Source organism: Pempheris klunzingeri, chromosome 6 (assembly GCF_042242105.1).
Source record: "Pempheris klunzingeri isolate RE-2024b chromosome 6, fPemKlu1.hap1, whole genome shotgun sequence".
NCBI classification, from domain to species: Eukaryota; Metazoa; Chordata; class Actinopteri; order Acropomatiformes; family Pempheridae; genus Pempheris; species Pempheris klunzingeri.
The window spans coordinates 10,408,044-10,420,715 of NC_092017.1; the positions used below are offsets into that span (position 1 = coordinate 10,408,044).

The 12,672-nt window shown below is 46.0% G+C and overlaps 1 protein-coding gene across 1 annotated transcript; it reads left to right on the forward strand.

Moving 5' to 3' along the window:
* Positions 1-338: 338 nt before the first annotated feature.
* On the forward strand, positions 339-12,183 carry cbarpb (CACN subunit beta associated regulatory protein b). The gene is made up of 10 exons (XM_070832839.1): positions 339-367; positions 1,324-1,396; positions 2,798-2,946; positions 5,479-5,540; positions 6,705-6,867; positions 7,346-7,517; positions 7,939-8,085; positions 8,542-8,779; positions 9,345-9,534; positions 10,698-12,183. Exons 2-10 carry the CDS (start codon positions 1,349-1,351, stop codon positions 12,181-12,183), a joined length of 2,655 nt encoding a protein of 884 aa, XP_070688940.1. The 5' UTR covers positions 339-367; positions 1,324-1,348.
* The last annotated feature ends 489 nt before the right edge of the window (positions 12,184-12,672 follow it).

Here is a 12,672-nt window from a genome sequence, read left to right on the forward strand (position 1 = left end):
TGTTTGGTGTCACTCCTCGAGAAGCATTGTTCAGAAATGCAGTTTTTTTTCCCCTGTGATCATCACTATTGCAACAGACTGTGCAGGGAAGCCAATGCAGGCACATGTATAATGTTAAACTTATCTACACTGTCTGAATAATTAACCAATCTTTCTGTCGTGTGCTTGTTATCAGCCATGCAGCACTGCCGTCCTGTTGCTCCGAGGCCGGTGGGCCAGCCCTGAGGGGGATCACTGCTGCTCAGGCTCAGTCGGCTGGGTGGACCGAGGTGGCTGAGGATGCAGCAAGGGAGCTGAGGAGGAGACTCCTGAGCCACAGCCTGATACGCACATCCAGAGCTGCTGCTGCGCACTGCCCTCCATCAGGGTAAGACACTGGGCTTGTAGGAAGCAGGATGTGGTGTGCTGCTGCGGAGGAGAGTGTTCTGGTCGCAGCCTTGATGTGTTTTTCCTGTAACAGTTTTCATGCTTGGACGGTAGATGCAGGGAGTTAGTCAGGCTGTCAGCGCAGAGCTTGGCAATAGCTTACAGGTTGGTTGTGTGGTGCTGAAGTTGAGTACTGCAGTGACTGGCAGGCGAGGAAGGAGTGCTGAGTGCTGCTGGTATGGTGCTTCTACCCTGCTGGGTGAGTAGATCTGTCTACAATCTGTGAGTGTGTGTGTGTGTGTGTGTGTGTGTGTGTGTGTGTGTGTGTGTGTGTGGGCGTTTGATGCAGCAGTAGCAGTATTAATGGCTATGATCTGTAAGAGCAAACGCATAGCAGCAGCAGCACTAGAACTCAGCTGCTGAAGCCAGTGTTTGGTTAGAACGTGTGTGTGTGTGTGTGTGTGTGTGTGTGTGTGTGTGTGTGTGTGTATGTGTGGGAGGTAGATAGAGAGTCGTCAGGCTGATATGGAATTATGGGTGATGATTTACAGTCGAGATGCTAGCATTTGCATCTTCTCTGGGTTTTGACGCGTGCGTACAAGCACTCCCCGTACACACACACAACACACACACACACACACACACACACACACATTTGGTTTCTGCTTCGTCTTGCAGTCTTTCTGACTGTTTCAGTTGCAACAAGATTTTTCTGCTGCAATGGGCATCCTCTATCAGCATGTGATGTGAATGTTCATTTGCTGTGTTATTAGACATGAGGCATCAGCAATGGACTGAAAAACCCCTCTTCATTCTACGAATTCAGAGAAGTTTCAGTATGTCTGGGTTTGTTAACGCAGATAAAATGCAGCGTCTTGACTTTGTGTTTTGATGAACGGCTCCAGTAACAGTCCATTTCCTCTGTGTGTTTGTGCGTGTGCATGTGTTATCTCTCAGGGGGACTCTCTAGTTGGCCTGGACCATGAGCAATGAGTCTACCGTCTGGAACATCCTACCAGAAAACTCCACAGTAAGTCTGCCTTTCACCACTGGCTCATTCGCAAACTTCCTGTGTGTGTGTGTGTGTGTGTGTGTGTGTGTGTGTGTGCTGTGTCCGCCTCACCACCAGAACCATACTTTCCCTCATATTCTCTTCTGGCCGATTGACTGGCTAATAGAGAACATCCTGACCTGGACCTGAAATAATTAAATCTCTGAACTAATCTCATCTTTAATTTCCCCTCGCAGAGAAATTACAATGTGACGTCACAGTCTAGTGTTCATTAACACTTGCTGTGCGTTCTGCCCCATAGAGTTCGGCTTAACACTCCATCTATTGGATCATCACTGTGATATATCCAAAGTCTGTCGTTTCCTTAAATCAGAATCAAAATCGGCTTTTATTGGTCAAGTATGTGAACACATACAAGGGATATGACTTCGGTTTTTCCACCGCTCTCCTGTACTTACACATAAACAGACAAAAAGGGGGACAATAGCCAATGTGTCACTCTGGTACACGATAAAAAAACAAGGTCTGCTGTTGTTATCCACTCTCACATTCACATTCACATTTTTGCTATTGAAATTGGATAAAGATATATAAAATGGACAGCTTTCATAACTAACTGATATATTCATTGCCCATTATTTGTAGGTAAAGTAAATGTCTTAATAAAAACACAAATCCTGCTAAATAGAATAATGAATTTGAGTGAGGTACTTTAGGGTCTATACCAGTGCTCCATGTGTGTTTTCATTATCTCAGCTGCTGTCCTGCCTGTGAGAGCTTTCCCATAGCCAAGGTGCACTGCAGACAGGTTAATAGCCCTGGCATTTATTGATTCATTGTACTGTTGCAGTTATAGATTTACTTTATGCAAGCCAACCAACCAGTCTGGCTAAATCTGTCTTTTAAGCTGCTTGGCGGTGGTGGGAAGGTAAAACAGCTGCACAGTAAGGTAGTCACGTCAAGGCTGCGCTTCATTTGTCAGATTATGATCATATGAATGGCCTGCTGATGGCACGTCCCTGTATCTTATTACAAAAAGGCGACTAGTGGAAACGTAACTGAGATACAACTATCCATAATTCACAAATGGGCTAAGCAGCACGAGTACAGTGTTACAATTTGAAGCTTTTAGAAAGTAAAAATTTGACTCCGTTCAATTCATGTGGGAAGCTTTTTGCTTTACTTTTGTTCTCTCTTTTAAAGTAGCATACTTAATGTCCAAATTCAGCTCAGGAGGAAGACACCTACCTCTATTCCTGTTATATCTACTTTACTTCCCTTCACTGCCTACTCATAAGTTTTACTGAGGTACAACTACCAATTATCTATCTATCTATCTATCTATCTATCTATCTATCTATCTATCTATCTACCTATCTATCTATCTATCTAATCTTTTCCCTCCTCTCTGTGTCTCAGGAGATCCCATTCGAGGCTGAGGAGCAGCAAGATGGATACGTGCTCCTCCTGGTGATCCTTTCCGTCTTCCTGGTAGGGACGTTGATCTTCGTCTCTGTCCTCCTCATCGCCTGCCGTCGCTGCTGTCGTGGAGGGCAATGCTGTGCCAGGTGCAATGCAAAAACTGCGCATTACATGTAGCATTTTAGCGCTTCACAGTAAACTTGTGAAGAGTTTCGCGGTATAAGCTTCACTGTAAGGAAACAACAGTAAGGGCCTGTATAAGGGGTGGGCCTAATAAAAGCAGCAGCTGCACAATTTAATAACAAGAGCACCGTAATAGAGTATAACTTTATGGAGTTTTTGCCAACGCTGTGCTACTGAGTGCCCCTGTTATATAATCCCCCTAAACCTCCTATGATTCAGTCCAACACAATAACACCGAACTTTATATCACTGAAAATTCCCCCAAACTTTAATCAGCACCACTACTAGGCAGACTCAGCAATAACTGAAGCTCCTTTGCTTCACAAAACTAGTTCAGTCTGCAGAACCAGGTGCACAGGTTTGGTGCGTTTACTGTGTTACATGAAAGCACACGAGCAGACACGGTTTGTTAACAACCTACTACTACTCCTCCTGACTCACAAATGCACTACTATTTAAAGACTGTCTGGTGCGTATATTTAATGTGTACACTTACCTAATAGCTAAAGCTCATTGCAATTGCAAATTAAGCTAACTACTTCCTGTGCAATCGTCCAGTTTGCTCCACCCAGTGAATCCCAAGCCCATCTTCAGTATGATTCCATTAACAGACGTGATTCATCTGTGTTTATTCAGCAGTAACATGGCTACCCTCGAGACGCTTTGTCCCTCTCTACAGCAGCACGCATCATCAAGTACACTTGAATATATGAGAGCGCACCAGCTAGATGCAAATAAACAGAGAGGACAGAGGCTGAGCCGTGAAAAGGCGAGGCTAGCCGGGGGAGAGCAGAGGAGAATCAGGCAGACTGGTACAAATGATGAGTGTAATGAGATTTCATAGCAGCCATCGGCTGTGATTAATCTCGCGTCTCAACCCAGCCCAGTGCGCTCAAAGAGAATGCACACACACGCACGCACACACACGCACGCACGCACGCACGCACACACACACACACACACACACACACACACACACACACACACACACACATAGTACGGGGAAGCAGGAGCCACAGAGGAAATGAAAGACAAGAAGAAGCACAGATCTGAGTGGATGGAGAAATCCCTCAAGTTACTTCACACTCACACACACACACACACACACACGTACCTCATAGATTTGCACAAAGAAATCAGATGGAGAAAGATGACTAGGAAGAGCTTTCAGTTACTTAAGGACAAAATATACCAGAAGCCAGTGGTGGGCCGTCAGGGCCAGCAAGGCCTTCTCTGCTGGCCTAAACTCAGAATCACTGATTTACGTTTTAATATTTTCCCATTAATCTTTTTAGATTATTCCTAATAGTCTATGCTCTTCATTTCATAGCGTGTCTCTGTGTCTCTGGGCTGGGGTGCTTCCAGCAGTGTATGTCTATATTAGAGCATAGCTTAAAATACATCGCAATGAAACTGTTGCTTTAACCAATCAGATTTCGAGTTGGTGACCCCAGGGCCTTCTAGCAGGCGTACGATGACATTAGTATTTTCACATCCTCTGATTGGCTGGTCAGAGAGCTTAGCCAAAGCTAGCGATTCTTATCTGTAGCGACCTGCACAAGCTAAAACTTTATCATAACTGTAAGTATTAATAGCAGTTTTTTAACCCACAATGGCTGACGGAGGGGAAGATGTCAATTTGGTCACAGATCTACTTAGAAATCCATTTTCAAGGCGGACTTTCCAAGAAGCTGGACATTTTGAGCAAATGCCGGTCCACCCCGAAGCTAGCAAGCCTGTCCCAGCCGGGAAAAGGGTTCGTCCGCCACTTTCAGGTCAGCAACTACGAGCGATACCTTTGGTTTACAGGCTCAGAGGAGCAGATTGTGTTGCTGAGAATGTCTGGTGTTGGCAACTGAACGACTCTGTGTTTGGAGCTGAGTCGGTGGTTAGAGTGTTTGGTGACTTGTTGAATTCTTTTAATTGGGTTTCTTGCTTTAGTGATGTCATTCATTCTCCAGCATTAGATACCTGTCTGCGATGCAGCGTCCTGTTATACTGCCTTTCTGTATAATATTGATGGTTTCTATAGCCGTGACGTCATAATGATGTTATTAAGAGGTGGTTTGATTCAGGTAGGATGCCACTGAAGGCCCAGGTGTAAAATGACCGGCCCGCCACTGCCAGAAGCATAATATGCATCCTGTTCCCTAAACAAAAAATATTACCTTTATTGTATATCTTCTCTGTGCCCTTAAAGATGAGTGGAAACGCGCAATCCAATAAAGCACCATGCTTTATCAGTTCAAGAGGTCCCCTGGCCCTGAAGGTTATCAAGTTACTGGCAATGACTTAGGCCCCCATTGATTATACAGCCAGGCAGCCAGCCATTTAGACAAACAGCCTGGCGAACACTCAGTCCTATGGCCTCCTCCTTATAGTTGTCGTATTGCTGGATTTTTAAAATGTTGATTTGTATGTGTGTTCAAACTCAAGCTAAACAGAAAGGTCAAATGGTAACACAGCCTTGATCTGAATGTTTCTGTGTGCCCCAGGGCCAGCGATGACCCTGAGAAAACCAACACAACCTACATGGAGGAGTCTCAGCCCACCCATGGTAAGAGAAAAATGGACAAAGAGGAAGAAATGTAGGGAGGGAGGGATAGACGAACAGATAAAATAGGCAAGTAAGACAGACAGAGAGAGGGAGGAGTGATGGAGACGGGCCGGCCGGGAGATGGAGGGGTTGGATTGATGGAAGCAGGGGTATTTTTATCACGTCAGCACAAATGTGTAATGTCTATTCCATTAAAATATTGTGATCTCAACCCAATTAGTTTAAGTAGCCAGGCCATTCCTGGAACACATTTTGACATTTTGGGACCAGTGAATGCACCCTGTCTCCAATGAAAATGATTTATTAAAAGGCAGCATCAGTTTGGCACCAAACTGCTTTGGTAAGGCATTTAGTTTGGGTTTTCCGTCAGCAGTTTGCCATATTACCATACTCATCCTCCATCAGATGCTTCACTTCAGATGCGGAGTCTGTGTAAATATGCAGTATAGCCGACATGGGTTGACTTCAGACAGACTTTTAAAAGTAGTAGTGTATTTTATGCTTTTATTACACAGTTGTCTGTCAAAAGACAACAGGAGATGACTGGAAAGAAGGTATCCCTGCTGACAAGAGACTTTTCCTTGAATTATTGTAATCCTGTAATGTATTAGATGGAAAATTCCATATTGCCTGGACTAATATGCACATAAAAATGTGAGAAAACAAGCCAAAAGAATCTACAGCCATGCTAGCAGTTCTGTGAGGCTCAGTGTTGCTTTGAACTAGATGCTAAAGTCTAGCATGCTGTTTCACAGGTTTGGTCTTGATCTTAGTTAAACATCTTAGCATGCTAACTTTTGCTAACTGGCACTAAACACAAAGTACAGTTTTGTGGGTATTTAGTTTATAAGCCAAACAAGCATTGGACAACATTTGACTGATCCATCCTTTAGATGATGAGGTATTTGAATACATTGACCTGCTGGTGATGCTTGATGAAGTGTCAGCGCAGTCAGCGGACTTCATCCTCATTCAGTCTGGACCACTAACATAGCTAAAAATGCTGATCGCATTTACTTTAAATGCATTACAATAAAACTAAAAATAAACTCCAGCTGCTTTTCTGTCTTTCTTTGCCATCACCTCTTGCTCTCCCCTCACACATCTATCTGTCACACATCTCCGTCTGCCCCTTCCGTCTCTTCCCTCTTGTATATCTGGTAGAAATCACAATCAGGGTGGATGAGTCAGACTGCCTGTCAATGGCCAGCTCTCACGACCAAGAGACCGAGCGCTTCCTCTCCACGGGCACCACAGGCCGCCGTGTCTCCTTCAATGAGGCTGCGCTCTTCGATCATGGCAAGAAGGCCCCGGAGAAGGGCCGCAGGTCAGAAAGCCAACACACACACACAAGCCCACACGTTTGCAGATCTGCGCGTCTTTTATTCAGTGTTCAACTCGCATTAATGTCTATAAACTCTAGCTGTATTGCCTTCTGTGATCAAAGAATATACACATTTTACTGTGTCCAGCAAACTTTTGTGTTAGTTTAGGGCTCAGAATCAATTCAGAGTGCATTATGTATACGGCAGACACAAAGAGCTTTCACGCTTTCTCATTACTTCCTTGCCCTACTTTTCTCTTAAAGCCCTCGCCTAATATGTAAAATTCTTCAAAAAGAATTATTCTGTGGGGCTAAATGCAGAATCCAGTGTAGCTCTGATGGGTTTTGAAGTCAGATATTTCCCCCTTGGCTGTTGGTCTCTTATGTGCAAGGATAAGCTTCATGATTTATACCTCATCATCAAGCGTGTATGCAACTTGCCCTCTAGCCTTCGTAGTTAACTCTATGTTGTTCACCCCAGGTACACTCTGACTGAGGGCGACTTTCACCACCTGAAGAACGCCCGGCTCACACACCTCCACATCCCTCCCCCGGCCCTCAAGATAGTCACTATTCATGAGTGCGACTCAGTCGAGAACAGCATCACCATGACAACGCGCCCTGTCACGAAGTCAGCACTTTCCATCTTCCAGGTGACAGCCTTTAACCTGCTATTAGTCCTGATGCATCATTAGTCTTTACTGGGGCCAATTACAGCATCAATCACTTGGGTGAGGGCAGGAAAATGTATCAACCTAATGTACCCAATCACAGGAATCACGGATGTATCTGCATGCTCATTTCAACAGGCTGTGCACATTGATTTTACCATTTAGGCGAGGCTGTTCAATCACTGGTGCTGATCTGACAGCTGGAGAGGGAACTTGGAATTGATTTCTACCCACAGATGTTACCTAAGCATGAAAACGAACTTTGGAAGTGGAGCTACACTACTTACTGTTGTTTCCAACAGAAGACTGAAGTTGTAGTCCAAAAACTGGATTAATCAACAGAGCTTTGCAGAAAACAACCGATTCAAGAGGGATTAAAGTGTCTGTGTGCGTCTCTTTTCAGCCGATGCTGTGCCCCCTACCACAAACAGCTTTGACCAGCCTGAGTGTCAACCCCAGCTGTGCCCTTCCAGGAGATGCCCTCAACTCTGTGGTGGACACCAGCTTCAGTGACAACAACAGCGCTCTCAGCACCAAAGAGCCTAGCTCGGTAAATTACCTCCAACTACCAAAATAATAAATATTTCACATCAAGTCATAACTAATTGACACAAAGTCACAGGCAAAGTTTGGCAAGTCACACAGTGATCTTTCTTGCTGAAAAGCACAAGAAAAAACACACAAGTGCAAATATCTCACAAGTACTGACTGTGCATACAAATTACCTGTAAGAGCTCAAGTTTGTTTGGTTAATTATTTGTAGAGTGATTTATTTTCTTAAGATAGTCACTCAGTACACCAACCAGCCAGCATTCAGCAAGCCAGTCAACCAGTGAGTCATCCATACGACATTAAAGGGCCATGGAGCCCAAGGGAGGACCAACAGGAGTGATGGTTGATGGGTAAACAAGGAAGCCTGTGTGGAACATCACTGTCAGAAGGGATTACACACACCCCACTAGTCTTGGCAGGTTTTCTCTCTGACCACGTTCCTCTCTCCGCTCAGATCGAGATGATGGGAGCTGGGCCCAGGGGCAGAGGCAGCAGTGTCAGTGTTGGAGAAGGGGCGGCGATGGGGTGCGGTGCCCCTCCTGCCGGCGGCGGTGCAGGAAGCCAGGGGCCCATGCTGCAGTTCTTCACTAAACTGCGGCGCCATGCTAGTCTGGAGGGGGCCAGTCCCTACTTCAAGATCAAGAAATGGAAGCTGGACAGCAGCCAGAGAGCCTCAAGTCTGGACACCAGAGGTAATGGATCCTTGATGGTGTGAAGTGTATTTCTATTATGCTATTTTTAGAAACAATCTGTGGCAATGCAGCAGAGGAGTGCAGCAATTTTTTTGTGTCGTTCTTAGAAATTATACTGTTGTTATACTGTTGGTAGTTTCTTCCTTAGGTGTATTTTTGGCAATATTGCCTCGTGGTAAACAGACACTGTTAGGCAGGGGGCTCCAGCAACCAACTGTGAGATGCCTTTTGCCTGCTAAGAGTCGGATATACACACAGACACACATGTACAAGACAGATGGCTCAGTGACGTAAAGTTTGGCCGTTCCAAGTCAATTTGAGCTCCTGAGTAAATCCTCCCTGTCGATCTCTCTCATCCTATACACACAAACACTTCTCCCTGCGCTTCCCCAGGCTCAGTCCTTCTATCATACCAAGGGGCGGCAAAAAGATCACAAAATCCCCTCAGAAACCTCAACAGTTGATGGAAGCGTTCTGCTGTATTAAGTGTCACTTCAGTCCTGCCTGCTGTTACACAACTTGTACAACTCACTGCTCTGCTTTCCCCATGTTTGGCGCGAGCCAGGCTCTCCAAAGAGGAGACAGTTCCAGCGCCAGCGCGCCGCCAGCGAGAGCATGGACCAGGACGACAACGACGCTCACCACATAGACCTCATCCAGTACATCGCCCGCACCCAGGACATCACCTACTGCCCCAGCCAGCCCACGACACGCCTCCTCTCACCTCCCTCCACACCGCCCCCCTCCCTCGGCAGGTATCTTTAATTCCCTTGCCATTCATCCTGTTCACTGCTTTGCTGCCTTGCACTCATTTCTTTACTGTAGCTAGAAAACGTACGGTAACGACATACAACAGGATACTGCTCTAAGTCCCAATTCTTCACCACTTTGCTTGAACATCAAAGTGTGCTTTTATTATTCCATTGCAAGAGTTTTAATATGCCAGATGAACAGGACCACAGGACAATCAAATGGGAAAAGCCAGTGTCAAGAGAAATTAACTGTAAGTCATCGAACAATGTAGAGAATTATGTTTGAAAACTGTCCTCATGTCTTTGTTAGACTAATTGTTTTGCTATGACATTTAATTAGATTAGAGCACACCATGCTGTGTATCTGTAAATGCTATCTAACCACAGTCTGATTTGTATGTAATGAGATCCCTGTAAACAAGAGGTCTTTCAAAGCCAATTTCATGATTTGAAGCCAGATGTAGGGGATTCCCAGAGTGCACTTTTCTTTCGGAGAGTGGAGAATCGGGACGCAGGGTTTATATCCGACATAAGAAACCATTCCATCGCTAACATGGTCCGATAATGTCATGATGTTTGCAGAAGGGCAAGGGTCACTTTGATTTTGTTATTTGAAGTTCACTATTATAGTTACTTAGATTTTTCCTAATATTAAGTTATGCAACAAAGATAACCCCCCCAAGAATTTTCTTATATAGCTATTTATTTTCCTTCAGTGAATATTAGATTAAAAAAAATCAGTATTTCCTGTGTATATTTGAAAATGTTTGTTGTTAAAAATAAAAGGAATTTGCTGGCAGCTGCCGTGAGTGAAGAAATTTGTTGATCCTCTTGCTCATTTACAGTTTACTTGTACAGATAAGTTATGTTTCATACTGTATGGATTCTTTAAATTTGCTGTCCCAAGATAAAAGCTGGGGATTTCTGGGAATTTCCCATGACATCAGTATTCTGCTAAGTTCAGTTGAAGGACATGCAACAGCAGCCATTGCAAGCCATGAAAGTCATTGTGCACTGTGAACACAGCCATGTCTCAGATGATTGTGTTTTTTAGGTAACTGCTCTGACACTGACACTTGTTTTGCATATCTGTGTGTTCCCCCCCTCCTTCCCTCCTTATTTCTTTCATTTTATCTGGTCTCTCCACACCTGTGTGCACACTACAGGGTAGAGGTAGAGGTGATGGTGGAGCCCAGCCGCAGCCATGGAGGACCAGGGGTGATTGGCCTATCCCCTGATCCCCAAGACGAAGCACTGTCCCTAGCAAGAAGGGAAGGTGCAGACCCTTTGGACCCCCAAGATTCCCAGGATCCCCAATCACTTTACAAAGACATCTGGACCCTACGTGCGACACTGGAACAATACGCCGCCTCTGACCAGAGTAGCAACAATGACAGGAACTCCGTCTGCAGTGATGTCGACAGTGTGTGTTCACTGGGTGGACGCACGGAAACCGAAAGAGGAGGGACCCCCAGCTACCCGTCCCAGGATTTAGGGGATGAAACAGAGGGTGGAGAGGATGACAAGGACATTATGATGTATATGGATGAGAGGTTGGGGGGGAAGGAGGGAAAAAAGAGGAAACAGGAAAGCACAGACTCAGAGCGAGGGGGCGGCGATGGAGAAACAGGGACTCGTAAATTGCTGCAAATGGACAGCGGGTATGCATCGATAGAGGCTCCATCTCGTGGTCCAGAAGATCTGCGACTGTTTGGGAGCATCAGCGGCAGCCCCAAGGACAGAACAGCCCACGAGAAGAGGCACCACTTTACCAACGCAGGGCGAACGGGCACTATCGGTGAGAGCTTTGAGTCTCATCTTTTTGAGGAGGAGCCAGAGGATGAGTTGTTGTTAGGTGCCAGTGGAGGGGTTTCCATAGAAACAGGTGCTGGTTCACTGAGCTGGTTCCCATATGGTCAGATGCTCACACCTCGAGAGGCTGCACAGCCCTCACCTCAACCGGCAATGCTGCACCGGCGAGACTACAGCATAGACGAGAAGACAGATGCCCTCTTCCATGAGTTCCTCCGCCATGACCCTCAGTTTGACCAGCAAGAGTCGCCGCTAAGAAAGCATCGGTCCCGAATCCACCTCCGCAAGCAGTGGCAGCGCCACAAGCAGTGGAGTGACCCTGGTGTCAGACACTTCCAGTCCTCTTTTGACAGACAGCGAACCCCACTACGGAGGGGTGACAGTGTGAACTACCCACTAGACACAAGCTACCACAGCACGCTCCCCCGCATCGTCAGTGCTCCCGACGAGGAGACCAGCGACGGGACCAGCAGCACTCCCGACACTCCAAAAGTAGAACCGAATGGGGGCTGGAAGCAGGGGGTCCACACATCCTCGTCTCCACCACTTCTTCATCCCTCAGTCTCAGATAAAGATGGAAGGCTGGGTGAGCACCATGACCCTCTGGAAGATAGCAAATTATCTGGACCCCCTGCCGAGCCCCCGGATGAGCACTCCCCCCCTCAGCCTCCTGACTCCTCAGGCTACGGCCCGCAGACCATCACAGCCGAGCTCACAGACAAACTGACTGCTAATCTGGATGAGAGGCTGTACACGGGCCTTCGCAGGACCAAGGACACAGCCACCGAGTGTGTGACGGTGACAGCCACACACGCTTCTCCGGACCATAGCCCAGTGTAGCAGGGCACCAGTCGTCCTCCTCGTCGATCTCAATCCTGCTGATCCACACTTTTCTTTCTGTTTGATTTGTCTTGCCTCAGTTTAAATGTCTCTCTGTGTACGGCTTGAATGGTGTGATCCAGACCCATATACACACACACACACACAATGCGAAGTATGCTTTAAATCAGTCCATAATTAGAGATGTATTCCTGGCTCAGCTTAGATATCGTCGATCCACTAGAAATGCACCTAGTCTCTCTTCATGTCTGTTAACATTTCAACGCTATTAAATGTTGCCATTTTACAGTTCATTGTTGAAGAAAGATACAAGTCAAAATACTAGATGAACAGAGCTAACATATCAAACCATATATGGTTTTAGTCATTCTTTATTGATTGTTTCTGTGTGTGTCCACTTCTGTCTCTGCTGCTGTCAGTCATGTCTCTGGTCTCAAGTATGAGTAAGTGAAGCTGAGGGTCTGTATGGCATCTGTACCCGTCGATCCA